Source organism: Chiloscyllium plagiosum, unplaced genomic scaffold (assembly GCF_037043375.1).
Source record: "Chiloscyllium plagiosum isolate Xiang-an unplaced genomic scaffold, Cpla_swu_hap1 HiC_scaffold_23, whole genome shotgun sequence".
NCBI classification, from domain to species: domain Eukaryota; kingdom Metazoa; phylum Chordata; class Chondrichthyes; order Orectolobiformes; family Hemiscylliidae; genus Chiloscyllium; species Chiloscyllium plagiosum.
In genome coordinates, this window is record NW_028270161.1 from 8,699,087 (window position 1) to 8,724,809 (window position 25,723).

At 42.1% G+C, this 25,723-nt stretch overlaps 1 protein-coding gene across 1 annotated transcript in view; it reads right to left on the reverse strand.

The window, feature by feature from the left end:
• itih5 (inter-alpha-trypsin inhibitor heavy chain 5) overlaps positions 1-25,723 on the reverse strand; it is a 61,809-nt gene that overhangs the window by 15,586 nt on the left and 20,500 nt on the right. Inside the window, exons 5-8 of the mRNA XM_043713257.2 lie at positions 22,614-22,861; positions 16,578-16,741; positions 14,041-14,157; positions 7,527-7,698 (exon numbers count right to left, since the gene is read on the reverse strand). Coding sequence (XP_043569192.2) covers positions 7,527-7,698; positions 14,041-14,157; positions 16,578-16,741; positions 22,614-22,861 — 701 coding nt within the window. The remainder of the gene's footprint in view (positions 1-7,526; positions 7,699-14,040; positions 14,158-16,577; positions 16,742-22,613; positions 22,862-25,723) is intronic.

A 25,723-nucleotide genomic window follows, 5' to 3' on the forward strand; every position in this document is an offset into this window, starting at 1 on the left:
CCCATATGACAAGCTCATCATCTCCAGGATCATTCTTAGAAATCTCCTTTGGACCCGTCCAAAGCCAGCACATCCTTCCTTAGTTACAGGGCCCAAACCTGCTCACAATATGCCAAGTATAGTCTGACCAGAGCCTTAGATAGCCTCAGCAATAGATTTCTGCTCTTGTATTCTAGCATTCTGGAAATGAATACTAACAGTGCATTTGCCTTCCTGAATCTGCATGTTAACCTTAATAGAGTTCTGAACTATTCTACCAGGTCCCTTTCTGCTTCAGACTTCTGAAACCTTTCTCCATTTAGAAAATAGTCTACATCACTATTCTTCCATGGAAAGTGCATAACTGCACACTTTCCCACACTGTAAACTTTTCACTATACTCATTTGAATACATGTGACAATAAAGCTAATTCAATTCAATTCAGTTCTGATATTTCGTGATATCCATCTGCTGCTTCACCCTTGCCCATCTTCCTAGCTTGTCCAAGTCCTTCTGTGCTTCTATGTTTCCTCAATACTACTCATCCCTCCACCTACCTTTGTGTTACCTGTTAATTTATTGACAATGCCCTGAGTTCCTTCATGCAGATCATTAATGTATAATCTGGATAGTTGTGATCCCAACACTGATACCTGGACAACTCGACTGTCACTGGCTGCCATCCTGAAAAAGACCTCTTTTATTCCCATTCTCTGCCTTCTGCCAGTCACAATCCTCTCTCCATGCCAATACGTTGCCCCCAACACCATGGGCTCTTATCTTATTGGCAGACTCCAGTGCGACACCATGTCAAAGCCATTCTGGAAATCCAAATAGATCACCTCCACCCACTGGCTCCCTTTTGTCTAATGCACTTGTTACCTCAAAGATTTTGAATGGATTTGTCAGGCATGACCTGCACCTGTTGAAGCTGTGCTGATTCAATTCTATTTTAACATGCACTTCCAAGTACCCTCAATCTCAACCTTAATATGAACACTAAAATCTTATCAACAATCAACGTCAGGCTAACCGGCCTATAGTTCCCTGTCTTCTGCCTCCGTCCTTTCTTAAACAGCTATCTCCTTTGGAACTCTGGGGTATAATCCATCTGAATCAGGTAATTTATCCACGTTTAGACTGATCAGCATCCTCAGTACCTTCTCCTCAGCGATGGCCACTATAATCCCTGTCCCAACTCTCTTGATGATCTGGTATGCTACTGGTGTCTTCCACTGTAAAAACTGAAGCAAAACACCAAACCAGTTCTTTTGTTCCCAATTCCTACTTCTCCGGCCTCATTTTCCAGTAGTTCAATGTCCAATCTTCCTTTTCTTTTACCTTTTAGAAATTTAAAAACCTCATGCAATCTTTATTATGTTATTAGCTAGCTTGCCCTAATATTTCATCCCCTTCCTCTTTTTGCTCTTTAAATTATCATATGCTGGGTTTTAAAGGCTTCCCAATCCTCTGGCTTTCCACTTACCTCCACCACACTAAATAGTTTTTCATTTGTTTTATGCTGTCCCTGACTTCCCCTATCGGCCATGGTTGGTTTATCCTCACCTTGAATCAAAGAATCCTTAGTGTGTGAAAACAGGCCCTTTAGCCCAGCAACCCTCCAAAGAGTAACCTACATACATCCATTCCCCTGCCCTATTATCCTATATTTGTCCCTAACTAACATATTCCTGAATACTATGGGCAACTTAACATGGCCAATTCAGCTGACCTGCACATCTTTGGATTGTGGGAGGAAACAGGAGCACCCATGGAAACCCATGCAAACTCCACACAGGCAGTCGCCTGAGGCTGGAATTGAACCCAGGTGCCTGGCTCAGTGAGGCAGCAGTGCCGACCACTGATCCACTGTGCCTTGGGATGAACTTCTGCTGTGCCTCCCAAATTGCCCCTAGAAACTGCTTCCATTGCTGCTCCAGCATCTTCCCTGTAATTCCTCCCTCATGTCTACATAGTTACCTTTACTCAATTGTAATACTGTTATATCTGATTCCAGCTTCTCCCTCTCAAACCGCAGGGTGAATGCTATCATATTATAGTCATCACCCCAAGAGGTTGCTTCACCTTAAGCTCCCTAATCAAGTCTGCCTCATTGCACATCATCAAATCCAGAATTCTCTGTTCCCCAGTGGACTCTGCCACAAGTGCTCCAAAAAAAACATCTTGCAGGCATACATGAATTCCTTTTTTTGAGATTCACCACTATCTGGTTTTCCCAGTCGATCAGCATATTGGAGTCCCCCATTATTGTAATATTCCCTTTTATACCTCCTGATTTATTTTCTTCCCCACATCGCTAGGAGGTTTATACAAAACTCAGGGTCATCAGGGTCTTTTTTCCCTTTGCAGTCCCTCAACTCCACCCATACAGATTCCATGCCTTCCAACTCTATATTACTTCTTGCTATCGATTTAATTTCATTTCTTACTGACAAAGCAACCCCACCCCGTGTCCATTTGCCTGTGCTTTCAATAGGATGTGTATCCTTGGGTATTTGGTTCCCATTCCTGATGTCCTTGCAGCCATATCTCTGCGATATCCACAGCATCGTACCTGCCAATTTCAACCTGCATTACAATTCACTTCCCTTGTTTTGTATACTGCATACACTTAAGTACAACACCCTTAGCCTTGCGTTGACTGCCCCCTTTCTCATTATTGTCTCCTCATCTGCTGTGCCTGAAGTTAGATTCCTGACCCTTTCCATATTAGGATTTTTGATTTAGCCCCTAGCTGCTCATATTCCCTTAGGAGGATAACTTTCCTCTTTCCACCCATATTGTAGGTACTTATATGGACCAGGACAGCTGGATCGTCCCCCCACCTCTCTCCAAGTTCCTCTGCAGTCCAGATGAGAGATCCTGAAACTGGACACTAGGCAGGCAACGTAGCCTTCGGGACTCTTGATCACAGATACTGGTGTCTATTCCACTGACTATATTATCCCCGATCGTAATGACATTTCTCTTTTCTCCTCTTGAATGGTTCCCAGTACTACGGTGCTATAGTCAGTTTGTTCATCTTCCTTACAACCCAAATCTCATCCACACAGGGAGCAAGAATCGCAAACCTGGTAGACAAGCACAAGGTCTGAGGCTAACCTTCAGCACTACTTCCTAGATCCATCCGCCTGCCTCATTGGTAGTCACACTCTCCTGTTCCTGACCACTGACCAAATTCAAGGTAGTTAATCTGAGGGGTGTTACTGCCTCCTGAAACAGTGTCTAAGTAGCTGTCCTCACCTCTGATGTATAGCCGTGTTGGAAACTCAGTCTCCAGCTCATCAGTTCTAAGCTGGAGTTCCTCAAGCAACCAACACTTGCTGCAGATATGGTCACTATGGACCATAATGGGGGCCACCAACTCCCACAACATGCAGTTACAGCACATCGCCTTGCTTGGCATCCCTACTTTAATTTGATTTTTAAAAATTTCATGTTGGTCTCTTAGTTTGTAGTCACTAAATACTTCCCTTATTTGCCTTCAATCGGAAAGTGATCTATAAACAGTTATAGTTATCAGCAACCAATGAACTTACGGTTTATCTGTGATGTAACTTTTTTGAGCTAGGCTTAAATTTACCCTGTTAAAAAACCTTCCAAACTATAAGCCAAAAAAAGCAAGCAAAAAAGCACCTCTTCCCCATTGCATCGCATTTCCACACCGCCTCCAAATTCTCCGAACTTTATACTCATACGGGGCTGTGTCTCACCCTCGATGCGATCTCTCTTTCCAGACCATATCTGCTATCCTTGCCTTCCAGCTGTTAATGTTCGTGGTTTTGGAAGGTGCTTTCTGAGGATCTTTGGTGAATTTTTGCAGTGCATCTTATAGATAGTACACACTGCTGCTACTGAGTGTTGGCAGTGGAGGGAGTGGATGTTTGTGGATGTAATGTCAATCAAGCAGGTTGCTTTGTCCTGGATGGAGCTGCACCCATCTAGGTAAGTGGGGAGTATTCCATCACACTCCTGACTTGTGCCTTGTGGATGGTGGACAGGCTATGAGGAGTCAGGAATTACTTGCCACAGTCTTCCTAACCTTTGACCTGCTCTAGTATGTGTATGTGTGCACAAAGCACTGAAGGTGGCAAGACAGGTAGAGTGAGCAGTTAATACTGCATACTGTATCTGAAATTTTATTTATAGACAGGTGGAGTCCAGAAACAAGGAGGTTCTGCAAAGATACCTGTCAGATCTCAGCTGGTGTATTATTGTCACATCTGGGTACACGGTTTGGGAAAGATGAAAATGAATTGGAAAGAGTGTAGAAGACGTTTACAAGAATGGTTCCAGGGACGAGAAACTTTATCTATGAAGAAAGATTGGAGAGGTTGAGACCACTTTCCTTAAAACAGAGATGGCCTAGATAAACAATAAATTTTTTCAGGGGATGGCTAGACTATCCATGGTCATATAAGGATAAAGAACACAATATCACAGATATAAGATAATTTGCAAAAGAAGACGTGATGTAAGATAATAAAATTCTTCCTGCAATCAGTAGAGTCATTGAATGATACAGCATGGAAACAGACACTTCGAGCCAATTATTTCATGCTGACCATGTTCCCAAACTAAACTAGTCCCATTTATCTGTGTTTGGCCCCTATCCCTCCAAACCTTTCCTATTGGAAGGATGTGAAAATTGAAAGGGTTCAGGAAAGATTTACCAGGATGTTGCCAGGGTTGGAGGGTTTGAGCTGTAGGGAGAGGCTGGGGCTGTTTTCCCTGGAGCGTCATAGACTGAGGAGTGACCTTATAGAGGTTTGTAAAATCATAAAAGGCATGTTAGGGTAAATAGACAAGGTCATTTCCCTGAGGTGAAGGAGTCCAGAACGAGAGGGCATAGGTTTAGGGTGAGAGGGAAAAGATATAAAAGTGACCTCAGAGGCAACCTTTTCACACAGAGGGTGCTATGTATGTTGAATGAGAAGCCAGAGGAAGTGGTGGAGACTGGTACAATTTCAACATTTAAAAGGCATCTGGATGGGTATATGAATAGGAAGGGTTTAGAGGGATGTGGGCCAAGTGCTGGCAAATGGGACTAGATTAATTTAGGATATCTGGTTGGCATGGACAAGTTGGACCCAAGTTGTTTTTGTGCTATATGACTCTATGATTCTATTCATGTATTTATCCAAATGTCTCTGGAGATTACAATATTGTAACTATACCTGCATCAACATTTCCTCTGTCAATTTATTCCACATACGAACCACTCTTTGTGTAAAAACATTGCCCCTCATGTCTCTTTTAAACCTGTCTCATCTCCCCTTAAAAATATGCCCCCAGGTTTTGAACTCCCCACCCTAGGGAAAAGACCCTTGTCATTCACCTTATCAACCCCCCTCATAATCATGAAGAAGGGCTTATGCCCGAAACGTCGATTCTCCTGTTCCCTGGATGCTGTCTGACCTGCTGCGCTTTTCCAGCAACACATTTTCAGCTCTGATCTCCGGCATCTGCACACCTCACTTTCTCCCCTCATAATCATCCCAATACAGTACCTAGTTACTTTAAGGAATGGAGGATAAATAATAAATGGGGCTGCTTTCATGATACCATTTCATTTCTATCAATAAAAAGTTTTAAAATGACATATATAGTAATAACTTTTCAAACAAGAACATTTCTCATTTTTCACATGCAAACAGAAATTACTGAATAAACTCAGCAGGTCTGGCAGCATCCATGCAGGGAAATCAAAGTTAACTTTTTAGGTCCTCAGAACCCATTAAGAAAGATTAAGAAGGACATGACTGCAGATGCTGGAGATCAGGGTCAAGATTAGAGTGGTGCTGGAAAAGCACAGCAGGTCAGGCAGCATCCGAGGAGCAGGAAGATCAATGTTTTGGGCAAAAGTCCTTCATCAGGAAATGATTTCCTGATGAAGGGTTTTTGCCTGTTAACGTTGATTTTCCTGTTTCTTGAATGCTGCCTGACCTGCTGTGCTTTTCCAGCACCACTCTAATCTTGACTAGCAGGGACATGGGTTAAACACAGGCATATGGGACTATTTAGTTTAGGAACATAGTCAGCATGGACTGGTTGGACCGAAGGGTCTATTTCCATGCTGTATGTCTCTAACTCTACTGATTGTTCATTCCATGAACATGACTCATTCTTGGGAGTTACAATCCCTCCATTGCTCTAGACTTTTCTTCCTTTCACTGCAGAATTATTCCTGACATCAATGTCAGGGACCATCCCTGTAGTTTTCAAAGGATTGCTAAATATCATTCCTGTACGTCATCCAGATTCTTTCCAAGTTCAGATGAGAGCCCAAACTTTAATATGAGACACCAAAGCACCAATGTTACTGGGCCTTGGCACTTAGTCTGGACAGCTCCATAAACAGGTTCCTCCTCAGATACTCTCCATGTCCAAATATAGCAAGACTTGGATAATATTCAGACTTGGGCTGTCAAGTGTCAAGTAACACAAATGCTAGGCTATGATCATCTCCTTAAAGAAACAAAATCTAACCACCATTCCTTGACATTCAATGGCATCAACAGAAACCCCCAATATCAATATCCTGGGAGTTGCCATTGGCCAGAAACTGGACTTGTTATATAGGACAAGGGCAGCAGATATGTGGGAACACCACTACCCACAAATTCCCCTCCAAGCCACTCACCATCCTGACTTAGAAATCTATTGCCATTCCTTCATTGTCGCTGGGTCAAAAACCTTGAAATCTGCCCATACAGGCATTGTGGGACTACTTACATCAACTGCAGCAATTTAAGAGACAGCTCACCAGCATCTTCTCAAGGGCATCAAGGGACAGGCAATAAATGTTGGCCCAGCCAGCAATATCCACATCCCACAAATGAATAATGAAAAAACATTCAGGTCTCTCTGCTCTTTGCACTTGCTTTGGGGTTCCCCTTTTATTTTCTGCTGTACCTCTGTTCTACTGAAATATATCACCTCACATGTCATCTATCACCGAGCTGCCCAGTCCAGCAACTTGCCAATGACTTCTTGTACTTTTACACTGTTGTCCCCAAAGGCTACAATGTTTCTAAAATTTCTGTCTCCTGCAAATCTAAAAAATTTCTCCTGCACTCCAGGATCTAGATCATCAGGGAAAGAAGGCATCCTGACACCAATCCCCAAGTTATTCCACTACAACTCCTTCCTCCAGTCTGAAAAATATACATTAACTATTACTCTCTGTTTCCTGCCCCTCAGTCAATATTGTATCAACGTTGCTACTGTTTCACTTACTCTATGAGTGGTAACCTTTCTCACAAGTGTGTGGCATGACAGGAAAAATCACCAAGTAAGTCTCACTAAGTCTGTACACTTCCTGCAGGTAAATTATAATAATTCTTCTGTAGTTGGAACGGGGCATACAAGTAACAAGGGGCCAGCACAGTACAAACTCGTTATTAATTCAGACAAATCTAGAGACCTTCATTCAAACAATGTTCCAAAGGCTGAAAGACAAGCTTTTCTATTGGAGATCAGAAGGTAAGGCTTTGGAGTGGAAATAAAACACATATCCCTTTACCTCCTGAAGGTGACATCAGGTAAATGTACTTCTTGGCATCTCTCACAGTCTCCCTCGTGACAGGGACAAGTTTTCCATTTTGCCAGACCTTAATGCGGCCAGAGAAGTTGATGATATTGAAGTGGTCATTGCTTCGAAGATCTTCAAGGATAGTGAAGAGGGCATCTTTAGTCTGAAAATACAATGGGAGTAAACATATGAGAACCAATCACAATGCTGTAGTTGCCCATCATGTCATACACCATTCTTCCTTGAGCAAATGTCATTAATATGTCAAAGTCCTAGTAGTCCCCACGTAACAGCATTGTGACAGCATTTCCATTCTACAGATTACAGCAGTTCCAAAAGGAAGCTCAACACCGCCTTTTCAAGGTCAAATAAGAATGGGCAATAAATGTTGGCCTCACCAATGATCCCAACATTAATAGACAATAGACAATAGGTGCAGGAGTAGACCATTCTGCCCTTCGAGCCTGCACCAGCCTTCATTATGATCATGGCTGATCATCCTCAATCAGTATCCTGTTCCTGCCTTATCTCCATAACCCTTGATTCCACTATCCATGAGAGCTCTATCCAACTCTTTCTTAAACGAATCCAGAGACTAGGCCTCCACTGCCTTCTGGGGCAGAGTATTCCACACACCCACCACTCTCTGGATGAAGAAGTTTCTCCTCATCTCTGTCCTAAAAGGCCTACCCCTTATTTTTAAGCTGTGTCCTCTGGTTCAGGATTCACCCAGCAGCGGAAACATGTTTCCTGCCTCCAGAGTGTCCAATCCTTTAATAATCTTATACGTCTCAATCAGATCCCCTCTCAGTCTCCTAAACTCAAGGGTATACAAGCCCAGTCACTCCAATCTTTCAACATAAGATAGTCCCACCATTCCAGGAATTGACCTCGTGAACCTACGCTGCACTCCCTCAATAGCCAGAATGTCTTTCCTCAAATTTGGAGACCTGAACTGCACACAATATTCCAGATGTGGTCTCACCAGGGCCCTGTACAGCTGCAGAAGAACCTCTTTGCTCCTATACTCAATCCCTCTTGTTATGAAGGCCAGCATGCTATTGGCTTTCTTCACTACCTGCTGTACCTGCATGCTTACCTTCATTGACTGGTGTACAAGAACACCCAGATCTCTTTACCTAACTTGACTCCATTTAGGTAGTAATCTGCCTTCCTGTTCTTGCCACCAAAGTGGATAAACATACATTTATCCACATTAAACTGCATCTGCCATGCATCTGTCCACTCACCTAACCTGTCCAGGTCACCCTGTAATCTCCTAACATCCTCCTCACATTTCACCCTGCCACCCAGCTTTGTATCATCGGCAAATTTGCTAATGTTACTATTAATACCATCATCTATATCATTAATATATATTGTAAAAAGCTGCGGTCCCAGCAGTGATCCCTGCGGTACCCCACTGGTCACTGCCTGCCATTCCGAAAGGGAGCCGTTTATCATTACTCTTTGTTTCCTGTCAGCCAACCAATTTTCAATCCAAGTCAATACTTTGCCCCCAATACCATACGCCCTAATTTTGCTCACTAACCTCCTATGTGGGACTTTATCAAAGGCTTTCTGAAAGTCCAGGTACACTACATCCACTGGATCTCGCTTGTCCATCTTCAGAGTTACATCCTCAAAAAATTCCAGAAGATTAGTCAAGCATGATTTCCCTTTCATAAATCCATGCTGACTCTGACCTATCCTGTTACTGCTATGCAGATGTGTCGTAATTTCATCCTTTATAATTGACTCCAACATAATTCCCACCACTGAGGTCAGACTAACTGGTCTCTAATTTCCTGCTTTCTCTCTCGCTCCTTTCTTAAAAAGTGGTACAACATTAGCCACCCTCCAATCCACAGGAACTGATCCTGAATCTATCAAACTCTGGAAAATAATCACCAACACATCCACGATTTCTAGAGACACCTCCTTCAGTACCCTGGGATGTAGACCATCAGGCACCGGGGACTTATCAGCCTTCAGACCTAACAGTCTCTCCAACACCAATTCCTGGCAAATGTAAATTCCCTTCAGTTCAGGTCCTTCAGCCACTGTTACCTCGGAGATTGCTTGTGTCTTCCCCAGTGAACACAGATCTGAAGTACCAATTCAACTCTTCTGCCATTTCTTTGTTCCCCGTAATATATTCCCCTGTTTCTGTCTTCAAGGGCCCAATTTTAGTCTTAATCATTTTTTTCCCTTTCACATACCTAAAAAAGCTTTTACTATCCTCCTTTGTATTTTTGGCCAGTTTACCTTCGTACCTCATTTTTTCTCTGCTTATTTCCTTCTTAGTAATCCTCTGTTGTTCTTTAAAAGCTTCCCAGTCCTCCATTTTCCCACTTATCTTTGCTATGTTATACTTTTTCTCTTTTGACTTTATATGTTTCTTAACTTCCCTCGTCAGCCATGGCCACCCCTGCCTCTTCATAGGATCTTTCTTCCTTTTTGGAATGAACTGATCCAGCATCTTCTGCATTATACCCAGAAATATCTGCCATTGTTCCTCCTGTGAAGGAAATTTGTCTTTTTAAAATAATTGAATCAAAAACTTCATTCGTTGCTGCTGATATGCAGTATCTGTCTCCAGCTGATGTACAAAACAACAGTAGGCTTATTCCACCATTCAATTACTCCACCATGCCTTCCTAGAACAATTAACTCTTCCTGAGGGCCCAGAACAATATGTGCCACTCCAGGTGTGTCTTTCTCCCCAAGACACCAGCATTAGAAATGCATCTCATATGAAAGGTTTAAGATTGTGACATGGTATTCTTTCTCATTAAAGACTTCAGCTCTAAAACAGGTAGAAACCACTTACCTGTAATTTGATGATGATAAATAGACTGGAATCGTGTGTTTTTTAACACCCTTTGTGTCCTTGTTTAGCAAAGCTCACATAATGCCCACAGCAATTTGTCAAACTTAAGCGGTAGTCGAGTGGACAATCAAACATTTTCAAGGAACTTGCTACGTAGAATCACTACAGTGTAGAAACAAGCCCTTCAGCCCAACAAGTCCACACCGACCTTCTGAAGAGGAACCCACCCAAACCCATTCCCCTATTCTGTTATCCTGAGCCACTGTGCTGCCCATACTTTACAGTGAATTAGGGTAATTTCTTTTGGTAACAAAGGGGGCTAAGAGCTTGTAACATTTTAATCACAGGTGACAAGTGAAATTTTCTGTTAGAATGCAGCAAGGGAAATATCAAAACATGTTATGATTATATCAGCGTAAAGAATAAAATTACATTAGTTTCATCACTGGTTACAGGACATGATAATTCTAAATCCTACTCGGCCATCCTTTTATAATGTACATCGAAGACTATTTATTGCAGATGCTTGTGTTTATGTTATAATTACATCCCTATTAAAACTGACAATCAATTCAAGTCAACCTGACAGCACTGTGTACCCATTCCGATTTACAGATGACAAAATATTGCAAATGCCATATTTTCAATTACTTGAATTAAGCAGTTTATTTTCTGAATTGGTGAAACAGCTGTCGTTTGTTGAGCAAAGACTCATGAGCTGGCACCCATATGCTCCAGGCTCCTCTTACAGTCTTTCATTTATGAGAAAATGAGTCACGCATCAGAAAATGCCAACAAACACTGGAATAAATAGGCCGATAATTGGCCTGCTCTGACCCTCTTCTTTTCTCAGTTCAACGCAAAATAATCTCTGAATCTTGGCTTTTGGTTTGATGGTAATGAATGGAGAGCTGTACGATGGGACTTTGGGTCAATGAATGGAGAGCTGTACAATGGGACTTTGGGTCAATCAGTGTAGAGTTCGACTTCACATTCAGATGACCAGCTCGATCAGAAAAGTGCTGGTTTGGGTCCCAAGGAATCAGGAGTTGAGTACAATGGAAAAATTCACTCTGAGTTCAAAATGCAACATAATTTAAATGTTTCCAACAGCTGGGATGAAAAATTGCTCAAAGTGTCATCTGAAATAACTCTACAGAGAACGGTATTCCATCACCAAGGCACCCTTTATTTACACGGTGGCTCAGTGGTTAGCACTGCTACCTCACAGCATCAGGGACCTAGGTTCAATTCCCATCTCGGGCAACTGTCTGTGTGGAGTTTGCACGTTCTCCCCGTGTCTGCGTGAGTTTCCTCTGTGTGCTCCGGTTTCCTCCCGCAGTCACAAAGCTGTGCAGGTTAGGTGAATTGGCCATGCTAAATTCCCGTAGTGTTAGATGTATTAGTCAGGGGTAAATATAAGGGAATGGGTTGCTCTTCAGAGGGTTGGTGTGGACTTGTTGGGCCGAAGGGCCTGTTTCCACACTGCAGGGAATCTAATCTACACCCGTTATCTTCCTTTGACCTCCCTCAGAGTCAGCTCTCAAGAGTGAGTAGGATGTATGATTGTCCTGAACTATTTTTTGTTCAGTGTTTATATTTTCCCCACATCACCTGTGGTTGTATGTGCAGTGACCCACTGAAAAAGACACCATTGTGCAAGAACTTTACTCTATATTCTCCACCACCAGGAGAACAACCATGTCACTAATGAAACAGTAACAAGCAAAGCCTGATAAAGGCAATGCTTCCCTAAAAGAAAGCAAAGGAGACTGTAAGGACTAAATCAAAATAGAGTTGGAGATACAATAGTTCTTATCTGTCAGCCAGGGGTCCCTGACTGGGGTTGTTAACCTGGTCCAATAAGAGAACTCATATTCTATGAGGTCCACCTGGCTGACCTCAATACAATCACTACATCGTCCTTATTACAAAGAATTTATGATCTATTAGAATATCATATTATGCAGGGCATGTGTTTACTGGCAGCTTACAGGAATGGGCCTGGAACATGTTGCATAGTGCAGTCCAGGACAATGCAGCGTTAAGTCAATGTAAGGATTCCCAAACTACCTGTAATATCTACACTGGAAGAGGTTAGGTTTCACATTTCTAGAGAGTGTGAGAGTTACAGACCCTCTTCCATTATCAGACTGGGCTTGCTCCCCAATTTCAGATCACGTTTGAGTCAAATGACCCTGTTGTTTAGCTACCTGGTGCAAAGAAGAGCAAACAGAACAGCAGATCTCCATTTGGGGCAGTGTCAACCAGAACAATTGAAACTTTCCACAGTTACTATATAGAGAGGAACCTGGATTATCCGAATATCAATTATCCAAATATCTGATTATCCGAATATCTGATTATCCGAAGGAGATCTCGAGGTCCCAATAGAAACATTACATCAAGGATGTGTATGCAACACTGATCGCATCTTTTGTTTACAATGATTAAACAGGCACCATCTCCAAATCACAGACCTTCCACACTCTGTCTCTCCCACACTTTCCCTGGAGTTCTACAGAGGGGTATACCCTAAATCCCCCCTTCCCCAGATGATCTCTCCAACATTGTCCTGCACAGGACAAAGGTGGAAACTGTCAAAAAGTTGCAGTAAAAAGTTTGTGTACATGTGTGCTATTTGGAGACTTATCCACAAAGGCAGCAGCAGCTGTCTTGTTGTTGGTGTCCAGTCCAGCTGCCCCGGATAGGGGCGGGGATGGATGGGGTGTGTGGGGTGTGCGCACCGGGGGGATGTTATACGGGATTGGGGAGCGGGGTTGGACCGGGTTGCGGAGTGGGTAGGGGGGACCGGGGTGCACGGGGTTGGGGGCGGCCGGAGGGCGGTGTTGGACGGGGTTGGAGGGTGGAGAGCGGGTGGGGGGCGGTGTTGGATGGGACAGGGGGTGGTGTTGGACACGATTGGGGCAGGAGGTGTGTGGGATCAGTGGCAGGAGCAGCGCCTCGTGGCGCTGCCTTGTCTCCTGAACGGGGAGCGGACTTAAAAAAACTCCAAGGCCCAGAGGAAAGGCATTGAATCGATTAACTGAATAATTGATTATCCGAACAAAATAGTGCCCGCCCATCTCGTTCAGATAATCGAGGTTCCTCTGTGTATAATTCTATGATTCTAATCAGTGGGCACCTTGAGGGATTGGACTGCATTACCAAACATGGGAATTTGTACTAATCTCAGATATTGGGTTTCCTTTATAGTTTTATTTTGTTTTTGTCCAATGCCTTGTTCATTTGCAGTAACAGTTCCCTACTTATATATTGCCTATTCCTTTTGCAATAAATGTCAAATTTCCATTTGCTTTCTTTATTATCTACTGTACCTACTATTATTCTTGTATACTGCTTCGATATCTGCAGAATCATGAATGGTATTGAACTTTGCTCAATTATAAAATAGCATGTGAAAATAATAATATAAATACATAATATAACCACAGAGAATTATCAAGACTTAATGAAGAAGTAGTCATGGCTGACAAACTTATTAGAATTCTTTGAGGAGGTTACAATTTGAATTTGCAATGGGATAAGAGTTCCTTCAATAAAGTTCTGTGATTCTATCATTAGCTGCATGTTAGTAATGGGTGAATGATATGGTCAGACATCTATAAGCAGCTTCTGTTTAAGTACAATCATTAAGGTAAAGAAATATACCTGTATGATTTTCTTTCCTGCCATCGAAGCACTTGTATCTATCACAAAGACCACATTCTTTGGAACTGGAGGCAGATCCTTAGGTGCAAAGTAATGAACAAAAAACCCATTTTGAATCTGTAAAAAAAATAAAATTATAAAATCTCAGCACTTGACATGATTAATAGCAAACATAAGTAATTTTTTGTATCATCTGTATTTGTAACACAAGTAACCCTGTGTTGGTGACAATGGGTTGAAAAATAGCTACTGACCTATGGATTTACAATCATTACAATGGTTCTCCTTCATTGGGATCTGAGCATTGCTGGCAAGCTCAGCATTTGTTGTCTATCTCTAGTTGTCTTTGTGAAAGTACTGGGGAGTCGCCTTTTTGGGTTACAGCAACTTCTATAATTTGGGCACACCCACACTGCTAAAAGGGATGAGTTCCAATATTTTGACCCGCCAATGTGGGCGGTATTCTCTTGCACCTTTTGCCCTTCTCCTTCTAAGTTTTGAGGTTGTAGGTTTGGAAGCTGCTGTAGAAGCTAACTTGCTAAGTTGCTGCAGTGTACCTTATGGATGCTGCACAGTGAAACCATGGGCAATAGTTTTGGAATAGGTTACAACACATCCCTTTACAAAGATTGTCTCATCAATCTGTACAATTCTGGTCTCCCTGTTGTGAAAGTTGAAAGGGCTCTGAAAAGATTTACAAGGATGTTGCCAGCATTGGAGGGATTGAACTTCAGGGAGAGGCTGAATAAGCTGCGGCTGTTTTCCCTGGAATGTCAGAGGCTGAGGGGTGACCCTATCGAGATTTATAAAATCATGAGGGGTATGGATAGCCTGAATAGTCAAGGTCTTTTCCCCAGGTGGGGGAGTCCAAAACTGGGCGACATAGGTTTAAGGTGAGGGGGGTAAAATGTAAAAGGGACGTAAGGGGCAATTTTCTTTCACGCAGAGTATTGGTGTGCCCAAATTTTCACACAGTGCATGTATGGAATGAGCTGCCAGAGGAAATGGTGGAGGCTGGTACAATGACAACATTGAAAAGGCACTTGGATGGATATGTAAACAGAAATAGTTTAGAGGGATATTCGCTGAACGCTGGCAAATGGGCCTAGATTAATTTAGGATATCTGTTCGGCATGGACAAGTTGGACCTAAGGGTCTGTTTCCATGCTGTACATCTCTATGACTCTACTGTCATAGGTGTTATGACACAGGTGAGACATGAATCTGTGTCTTCTATCAAGAACGCTAATATTCTTGTGTGTGTGTGTGTGTGTGTGTATATATATATATATATTTCATGTTATAATCTCTATCTGTTAACTTGTTCACAATTGACAATCTCCTTTGCATGAGCCACATTCACATGTGAACTATAAAATATCACAACTGGAGACAATAAACATTCCCTTTTGAATTTGCAAGCTGAGGCACATTTCTTTTGAAGAGTTGAGAATTTGCCTGTTTTGACCTGACTCTGATATTCTTGATGAGTACAGTAGGAGTTCTATGACAAAGGTATTGTCTATAAATAGTAACTTCAGGTCTAACATTTGAATATTTCTTTCTTGAGCTAAGATGGTGAGCTGAGATTTATGCTGACTCACACTGCTTGCTAAACTTTGATGAGGAAACTTCATGTGATTAGCTTTTGGGCAAAAGTAACCATTTACCAAAATCAACCAGCTCCTGATATTGGCGCAATGGCATTTATTTACAAATGGCACCATCAACATCCAAACCAGGATAGAGTAAACTGATCTTACTAGGGAAGGAGAGAAGAGAAGGGTATGTTACAGCAATAGTGGCCTTGAGGTTAGGATGAGCAAGATATTTACTGCTTACAATCACTATCCAAAGGTCCCTGCTGGAAGTGGTTTTGAAGTTATCAATGGGAACACAGCTGGTTTTGGTTACAATACATTCTGTTATTGAAAAGCAAGTTCACATCAGAAACCTTTGCAGAGTGTAAATTTTAGTACCGTTATTGTGAAAATGAGGCTCCAAATATCCTGGGCTTCACTGTAACCCATTGAAGAATGTCCATCTGGATACGTTAACAGAAGGTCATCGGAACAGTGGCTAACCAATTTCAAGAAAGAGTCAATGACTTCGGGAGAGGACAGGAGGACAGGCAAACAGGTAAGAAGAGAAGAAACAAGTAGAAAGAAACTGAAGATGAGGACAATTTGCTCTTATTGGGATTTCAGAAAATAGACTGGCTGGGAGCTTTGGTGGTGGGCGGGGGGGTACGTAAACACAAGTCAAAGATGCTTGGAATTTAATTTAAAACTAATTTACAAACAAGCTTTTGTGGTGAGGCATTGCAGATGCAAGGTACACACATGTTTGTTTTAAGATCTATAAACATCAGCTGAAGCAGAGAACCAAGTTAAAGTGAACTTATCTGATTTAAATGACATCTCTAACAACACTACAGAAATTTGCTGAAAGCAGACTCTCTGGAGTGTTTTATGAATGAAAACGTACACTCTTGGGATACAGTGATCACAGAATCAGGAAGCCATTAAGAGTATTACCTGAATATCACCAACTCCCAATTCTCTGTTTACATCATATCTCAGAATGAAATCGCCCAGAATTCCATTCTCAGCAATTACTACTTGCTGGTTAATTGTTGGGGCAAATCTGATGTGGGCTGTTGTTGTGGTCCGGTTGATTTTGGTGGATGGTGGGGGTGAGGCTGAAATAGGACAGGTGAAAAACATAGAATAGTTTAAATTCACTCTATAACTTGAAATGTGTATCTGTGTAACAGCAGCGCAATTCTGGAAAAGAAAATGAAAATTAATCATCTCCTGATTTGAGGATGTGAACACAACGCCGACTAATATCTAAATGTACACATTCCAAAATGTGAGATCTCAACTCTCAATGCTTTTAAAGTTGTGAAGTTTTCATGATCATCATTTATCTTGATATCATAAAACTTACAGGCAAATATCTCATCCTTCTTTTACCAATAATTATTTTATGGAATTTATTAAACCTCATACATTCAAGGTATAATGTTAAATACAGGTGAAATAGAATTATTTTTTGTTACATAGAATAAATTTTGAGTTGCATTAAAGTGAAAATTTACCCTATCCACTCAGTAGAATGTAGTTTTGTCAAATGAGGCACTCTTCAAATAAGACTACAAGAGTAGCAGCAGAAGTAGGTCATTTGACCCATTAATTCTGCTCCAGAATTCAATGAGATCATGGCTGATCTGCTAATCCTCAACTCCACTGTCCTGCCTTTTCCCAATAACTCTAGAATCCCTGATGAAGGAGTAGCGCTCCGAAAGCTTGTGATTTCAAATAAGCTTTTTGGACTATACCCTGATCTTGCGTGACTTCTGACTTTTGAATCCTTCACTGATCAAAAATATGTCTACCTCAGACACAAAAACAGGAATTGCTGGGAAATCTCAGCAGATCTGGTAGCATGTGTGGAGACAAAGCAGAGTTAATGTTTCGGGTTCAGTGACGCTTCTGTTCTGGAAAACCCAAATGTTAACTCTGTTTTCTCTCCACACATGCTGCCAGACCTGCTGAGTTTTCCCAGCAATTTCTGTTTCTGATTACCAACATCCTCAGTTCTTTGGTTTTTCTGTCTATCTCGTCAGGTAGCTACCACACTCAAGTAGCTACCTGATGAAGAAGCAGCGCTCTGAAAGCTTGTAAATCCAAGTAAATCTGTTGGACTATAACAGGTGATGTGTGATTTTTAATTTTGTCAATCCCAGTCCAGCACCTCCACATTATGATAGGTCAATCAGAGATATATATTTAACTGGTCTTGGCTCAGCTGTTCATGAACATTCAGATCTGGGACCCAAAAGCAGGTTTTCTATTATTTCCTAAAATGTATATAAAATGCAATTTGTTTTCTTTTCTCTTGTTGGTAAGAGGAATTTGACTTTACAATTAAAATGGAGATGAATACCACTAATATACAGTATACAGCTCATATGCAGGGTTGAAGAGATTGTAGATAACAAAGAAGATTGGGCAATTATTCTGCATCATTGCCAGTTCATTTGTAATGCCTAACTTTGCTTATACCAGTGTAAACAGCCTTTGCACCATTATCCCAGGTACAGTTATACCTTATAACAATTATACACTCTTCCTCCATATTCATTACCATCTCCCATACCCTTATGACCTATCTTGTATGGGTTTCTCCCAATACAGCCAACCTTTTTTCAATCATTTACACTTCTTTATCTCTCTCTCTCCCTCTCTTTCTCTCCCTCTCTTTCTCTCTCTCTCTCTCTCTCTCTTTCCCTCAGCTTATCATCAACAATCTCTTTATTTACCTATTCCTTTTTTCTCTCACTCTCTCTCTGGGCCTGGTCTCCATGTACTTTATTTACTCCCCTCTGCCCTGTTATCAGCATAAATATCACTCTTACCAGTTTTTTTCAATTTTAAAAAGTGTCACTGGACTCAAAACATTAACTCTGTTTTTCTCTCCACAGATGCTACCAGACCTGCTGAGTTTCTCTGGCAACTTCTATTTTTGCTTTACAATTATAGCTTCACATGTAATCAGATGCTATCTGTTTTCAGTTGAAAACAAGTAGATAGAAAAGCAGAAGAATTACATACAAATATATAAATGGGGTGAAATGCAGGCTCAAGGACAAGGCAGGTCCCATGAAGCATACTCTTTCTAATAGGTTGTACAAAATTTAGGGAGAAAGTGAGGACTTCAGATGCTGGGAATCAGAGTCAAAAAGTATGGTTCTGGAAAAGCACAGCTGGTCAGGCAGCACCCAAGGAGCAGGAGAGTCGACATTTCGAGTATAAGTTTTTCATTAGACATTCCTGATATAGAACTTATGCTTGTAGAAACATCAACTCTCCTGCTCCTCTGATGCAGCCTGACTGGCTGTGCTTTTCCAGCACCACATTTTTCAGTCAAAATTTAAACGACAATTCATTCTTCCAAATGTATTTCACTTTCCTTTATTTTTGATTCATTAATTTATTATCACATGGACTGAGATACAGTGAAAAGTGCTGTTTTGTGTGTTATACAGATAGATCGTACCATACAAAGTACCTCAGGGGAGCAGAACAGAGAGCAGAATACAATGTTGTAGCCGCAGAGAAAGTGCAGAGACAGAGAGATCAGAATTAACATTTGAGTAATCCATTCAAAAGTTTGATAAGTGGGAAGAAACTGTCCTTTAATCTGTTCATATGTGTATTCAAACTTTTAAATCTTCGCCCAATGGAAGAGGGTAGAAGAGAGTATAACTAGGGTGGGAGGAGTCTTTGATTATATTGGCTGCTTTCCCAAAGCAGTGGGACATATAGATTAGAGTGGTGCTGGAAAAGCACAGCAGGTCAGGCAGCATCTGAGGAGCAGGGAAATCGATGTTTCGGGCAAAAGCCCATGATGAAGGGCTTTTGCCCGAAACATCGATTTTCCTGCTCCTCGGATGCTGCCTGACCTGCTGTGCTTTTCCAGCACCACTCTGATCTAAACTCTGGTTTCCAGCATCTGCAGTCCTTGTTTTTAACCTAGCGGGACATATAGGTAGAGTCAGTGGATGGAAGGCTGGTTTTCATGATGGACTGGACAGCATTCATGACCCTCTGCAGTTTCTTGTGGTCTCGGGGACAGCAGTTGCCACAGCTCACTGTGATGCATCCAGATAGGATGCTTTCTGTGGTGCATCTATAAAAATTGGTAAGAGTTCTTGTGGACATACAGAATTTCCTTAGCCTCCTGAGGAAGTAGAGAATTCATTCATGGATTATGGGCATCAATGGCTAGGCAGAGTTTGTAGCCATGGAGATTTTTGATCCATTAGTGTGGCTATCTCGACCATTTCCGAGAGCAGTAAAGAGACAGTCACAATGCCGTGGGTCTGGAGTCACATGTGGCTCCTAAATATCTATGGGTGGTGTCACAAAAGTCACTCCTTTGATTAAAAAATATAAAATTTCCTGTTCTTCCTAAGAGTCCGGAGTCACACGTTGGACAGTCAGGGATAGCAGATTTCCTTCATTATAGAGCATTAATGACCCAAATGCTTTTTATTCATTTTATATTCCAGATTTTATTGAATTCAAATTTTACCACCTGCCATGTTGGAATTAAAATCTGTGTCCAAAGAACATTAGTCTTAAGCTTTGGATTACTAGCTCAAAGGACCCCACGACACCATGTCTAGGGGTGATGACACAAAAGTCACTGCTCTGGTTAAAATATATCAAGTCTCTTGTTCATCCTGCAGTTTGAATGGAGGAGGAAGACCGATTATTTCAAAAATTATTCTATTGTTTATTCTCCAAAATATAGTACTGAAAGGAAAGGTCAAAAAAATGATAAAAAAAGGAAAGGAGGAAGGAAGTATGATAAATACATTCAAATACTAAGGACCATCAATTAATTAGTCCTCAAGTATTTGAAACATAAAATAATGCTCATGAGAAGAAGCAAACTTAAGACCAGATAAATATTTCAACAACCTTACAAAGTGCCTGACTAACTCAATGACTGAACCTTCCTTTTGATGATCTTAACACTACTTTGCTAACTGCATTGTAAATTATAAATTTATTACCATCTCAATAACTCTGAACCACTTTTCTGAACAATGTACATGTAAGTCACTTCTCACAATACTAATTGATGCAAAATGAGTTACATTTGCTGGCACAGTACTCTGTTTAGTTAACTGTAATACTGTTTAATGAGATCAGATAGTCATCTATAATTTCCTATTATCTTTCTATTTTCTCTGTTTGAATTGTATTTGAATATTAACCCATTTACATGCATTTCAATCTTTATTACCCATATGTCAGTCTACAACAAAACATTTTTTTAAATGAAATCAGCTGTTAACGGTTGGCTGACAAAATGAATATTCCAACTAACCATTTAGATTTCGAGACAACAAGAAATTGTATTTACTTAGCGTCTTTCACATCACTAGAGTCTTTTGTAGCCAATGAACTCCTTCTGAAATGAAGTGTCTGATGTAATGTAGGAACATGCCACCAATTTGAACAACAAAATCCCAGCAACAAGGCGGTGACAAAGTAAATGTATGTTAAGTGGTGTAGGTTGAAGAACATACACTGAGATGTCTTCCCTATTCTTGGTTGTATACTGCTGGGAGATCATTTGCATTCACTTAAGCTTGTGGACTGGACTTCAGCTTAACATGCCATCTGTGAGGCAACACCTCCAACAGTGCAGCACTCCTTCATTATTGCACTGTTGCATCAAGATCAATGATGGCTTCCAAGACAAAGTAATTCATATTTGAAATCCACATACAGTGTCTCTGACGTGTCCAATGACATTCAATGAACACTGACCATTAGGCTTCACCAACGCAAAACCAATGAGCTGCTGACATCAATGATGCTGGTAGAATCTTCAAAATACTGGCTAAATTGGATGCTGACGTCTATGCATGGTGCTGCAAGAGTGTGTATGGGACCAGGGTAAGTCGCTAGCTCTGTGCCTCACACAATATATTCTCTTTTGAATTAAGGTGGACCATTCAGAGAAGTTGCACTGTGTTGCCAAACATTAGCATATTAGCAATCAAGAGAGGTTAAATACTCAGAGGAACAGGTTTGCAATCACTCCTATTGGCTTTTACTTTGTTGTATCAACCAATGCTGCTTAGCAAAGAAGAGGGAAATTAACAGAGCTGCACTGTACCCAGTGGCAACTAACATTTCAGGGTGTCCACTGCATACTCTACTGCATTCCTGGAGCAAGCCTAAGTCTTGAAGGACATGGAAAACAAATCCTTTGATTTCCATTGTCTAGTTGAAGGTTGGTCCAAGTGACAGTACCACACCCTCCATCCCAGATAGGGCAAGGTAGCTGGTCCCAGATACACCCCAGCTGAAACCAGAATCTCATTCATGCTGTTCACACCAACATGCTCCTCACTGACCATCCCCTCATCAAGAAGTGGGTGTCTGACTGCATGAAGGATTTTTGCCCGAAACGTTGATTTTTCCTGCTCCTCGGATGCTGCCTGACCTGCTGTGCTTTTCCAGCACCACTCTAATCTTGACTCTAATCTCCAGGATCTGCAGTACCTACTTCTGCCCTGTTTGACTGCATATTGTAGTCTGGAGTATGAATAGCAATGGTAAACATTCTAATATTTTTCTACTACATGATAGAACAGGGATCTCTCCCAGTCTAACCGCCTGCCAGTGGTGTGTCAGAAAGAGTTACAAGTCTGCACTCATCCTATTTGGCTGCATAATGAACACACCTTCCTTGGCCATTACGTCCTGGAGTGGGACACAAACCTGGAGTTTCTAGCTCAGTGTTAAAGACAATACCCACTGCACCACAGAATCTCAACAGGAAACAGTATAGAGAATACATGACAGGTTAAGAAACCTACTAAACAGTTTTCAGAAAAATGATAGCAGCTAGATGTTGCAAACATTATGGCAAAATGCAATAATTAAACTGAATTTGAATATAAATCTAATACACGTCACTTAACAAAAGTTCATTTCAAACTTGTCACTGAGATGTAAATATCCCTCCTTGATTCTCTGTACCTTCAAGGTGTTGACTGTTCTTCTTGCTGTTTCTGAGTGGTGCAACTTCCAGAAAAGTGATCCCAGAAGGTTCTGTCAAATGGATCTCTACTAGGAGTTTCAGAATGATCTGCATGGGCCTGACACTGATCACGTGTCTGTACTGTCCTAGACGTCTCTCCAACAGTTCTTCATAAGTCAGCAGGAATAGTCCTTTGGTCCTTGCAGGCAAACTTACAGTAACAGAGAAAGTTTCCATTTCATTGTCCCTGTGTCAGGGAACAAAACAGTATATGGTAGCATAATCTACAGTCTGAGCCTTGCATTGTTTTGTAGCATTGGACTATGAAATGATTAACGATTTTGCTTGAAGACTACAGAGATTATCCTGTGTTATCATGTGAGTAGAAATTATGACCACAATAATTTAAAGTGTATTTGTACAAACCATATCACAATCAGTACATTTTGTGTTTTAATGATTTCTTGACTAACTATTAATCTGGGATAATTTCATTGTTAACAGAATCAATAGGATCACTGTTGATTTGGAGACAGAAATGCAGCTAAGACATCAATGCCAATTGTCAGATAAATGGCGGAACACAATTAGAATTTTAAAAAGTAACCAGGAAAGGGTCAAAGTAACAGCCTACATTTGTCAATGAGATAAAACATCGCATGGGACAAACTTAGCTAAATCCAACCAAATGCAAGGTTTAGCTACAGATATTCCATGTAGATACTGTTGCCTTTTGTCTCTACTCAGTGGTCAGCACTGTTGCCTCACAGCACCAGGGACCTGCGTTCGATTCCACCCTCAAATGACTAACTATTTGGAGTTTGCGCATTCTTCCTGTGTCTGTGTGGGTTTCCTCTGGGTGCTCTGGTTTCTTCCTATAGTCCAAAGATGCACAGGCTAAGTGGATTGGCCATGCTAAATTGCCCATAGTGTCCACGGATCTGCAGTCTAGGTAGATTGGCCATATGAAATTGTTCTATAGTGTCCACGTATATGCAGATCAGATGGATTAGCCATGGGGAATGAGGGTTCCGGGGATAGGGTGGGGGGTGTGTCCGGATGGGATGCTCTTCGGGGGGGGGGGTGTGGACTCGATGGGCCGAATGACCTGCTTTCTTCACTGCTATGATTCTATGAAAGCACTGAAGATTTTCTGGGTTCCTTTGCACCTTGCCCAGGCCATTGCTAATACCTCAACCAACTGGCCTCAAGTGCACAAGTTGATAAGCTTTCTGGGCTTTCTTAACGGTTTTACAGTCAAAAGTTATCTCATCCTCACTTGACACACCACCTATTGTCACATACCCGAGACCTGGAGCTTTCCTAACCTCAATAACTTAGCCACTCATTGGATGAACTCACTCAGCCAGTGAGAAATGGCGGGTTACTGATCGGTTACAGGAAGTTGACGAGTTGCCGAGTGATAATATGATGATCATTTGTTCCGTGGGCCAGACTGTGATAAATGTTCCCTCAGGGAGTGGATACTCTCATGGCTTTGAAACTCAAGTGAGTGAGGATTGTGTTGCAGCTGCTGTGTACAGCATGAGACCCAATAAAAATCTTTTTATCAGCTGTGCTGTTTTACTTCTTTTAAAAAAATTGTTTGTGAGGAACTAGGGTGGGAATGTGGAATGTATAAGAGATGCAAAAAAGAAATGGAACATTCTTTCGGAATGTTGGCTGCCCTGAACTTAAAAACATAGACCTTCACAAAGTCAAAAAACATCTCATTTAAGATTATAGCCCCTTTTCTACGGTTAGAAAGCACAGAGGCAATAACTTCACCTCCTCTGCGTCTCCAACCCCACCCCCAAATGACCACTAGATAAATCAGTTTGCAAAGCAGATAAATACCCACAGGCCCTAAAGGACATGGAAGGAAAGACAGGTAGGTTACCCATTTGCAGTGGCATTGACAGAAAGAACAGGCACCCTCCTGTTCCTGGTCTCCATACCCTGACCCCAGCTCAGTGGACCCACTACAGCCACAGCCACTGGACCCTGGTGTACCTCCTGTGCCCCAGCCACTAGACCCTGGTGTACCTCCTGTGCCCCAGCCACTGGACCCTGGTGTACCTCCTGTGCCCCAGCCACTGGACCCTGGTGTACCTCCTGTGCCCCAGCCACTGGACACTGGTGTTCCTCCTGTGCCCCAGCCACTGGACCCTGGTGTATCTCCTGTGCCCCAGCCACTGGACACTGGTGTTCCTCCTGTGCCCCAGCCACTGGACCCTGGTGTACCTCCTGTGCCCCAGCCACTGACCCTGGTGTTGATCCTGTGCCCAGCCACTGGACCCAGGTGTTCCTCCTGTGCCCCAGCCACTGGACGCTGGTGAATCTCCTGTGCCCCAACCATTGGACACTTGCGTTCCTCCTGTGCCCCAGCCACTGGACACTGGTATTCCTCTTGTGCCCCAACCACTGGACACTGGTGTTCCTCCTGTGCCCCAATCACTGGACACTGGTATTCCTCCTGTGCCCCAACCACTGGATGCTGGTGTTCCTCCTGTGCACCAGCTTTTCGAACCTGGTGTACCTCCTGTGCTTCACCCATTGGACTCTGCTATACCCCTTGTGCCGCAGCCACTGGACCCTGGCGTACCTCCTGTGCCCCACCAATTGGACCCTGGTGTACCTCATGTGCGCCAGCCATTGGACCCTGCTGTACCCCCTGTGCCCCACCCATTGGACCCTGGTGTACCTCCTGTGCGCCAGCCATTGGACCTTGGTATACCTCCTCTGCTGAGCCCTGCCCATTTGCACTGTACATACCTCCCTCCAAGCCTTCCTCTCTCAATCTTTCTGAGCTCCCTCCTATACCATCCCTCACTAATTTGTTTTTTATTCATTTATAGAATTAAGACATCACTGGCTAGGCCAGCATTTTTGCCTATTTGCGCAGAGAGCGGATAAGAGTCAACCACATTGTCCATCCTCGCCTGGCCTGTCCTACATGTGACTTAGAACCCACAGCAATCACCTTTTCTAAAGTACTTTATGAACTAGAAGGATTTTTACAATAATCAGTGATAATCACATGGTCATCCAGCTTTTAATTCCAGCATTTTATTGAATTCAAATTTCACTATCTGCTACAGTGGGATTC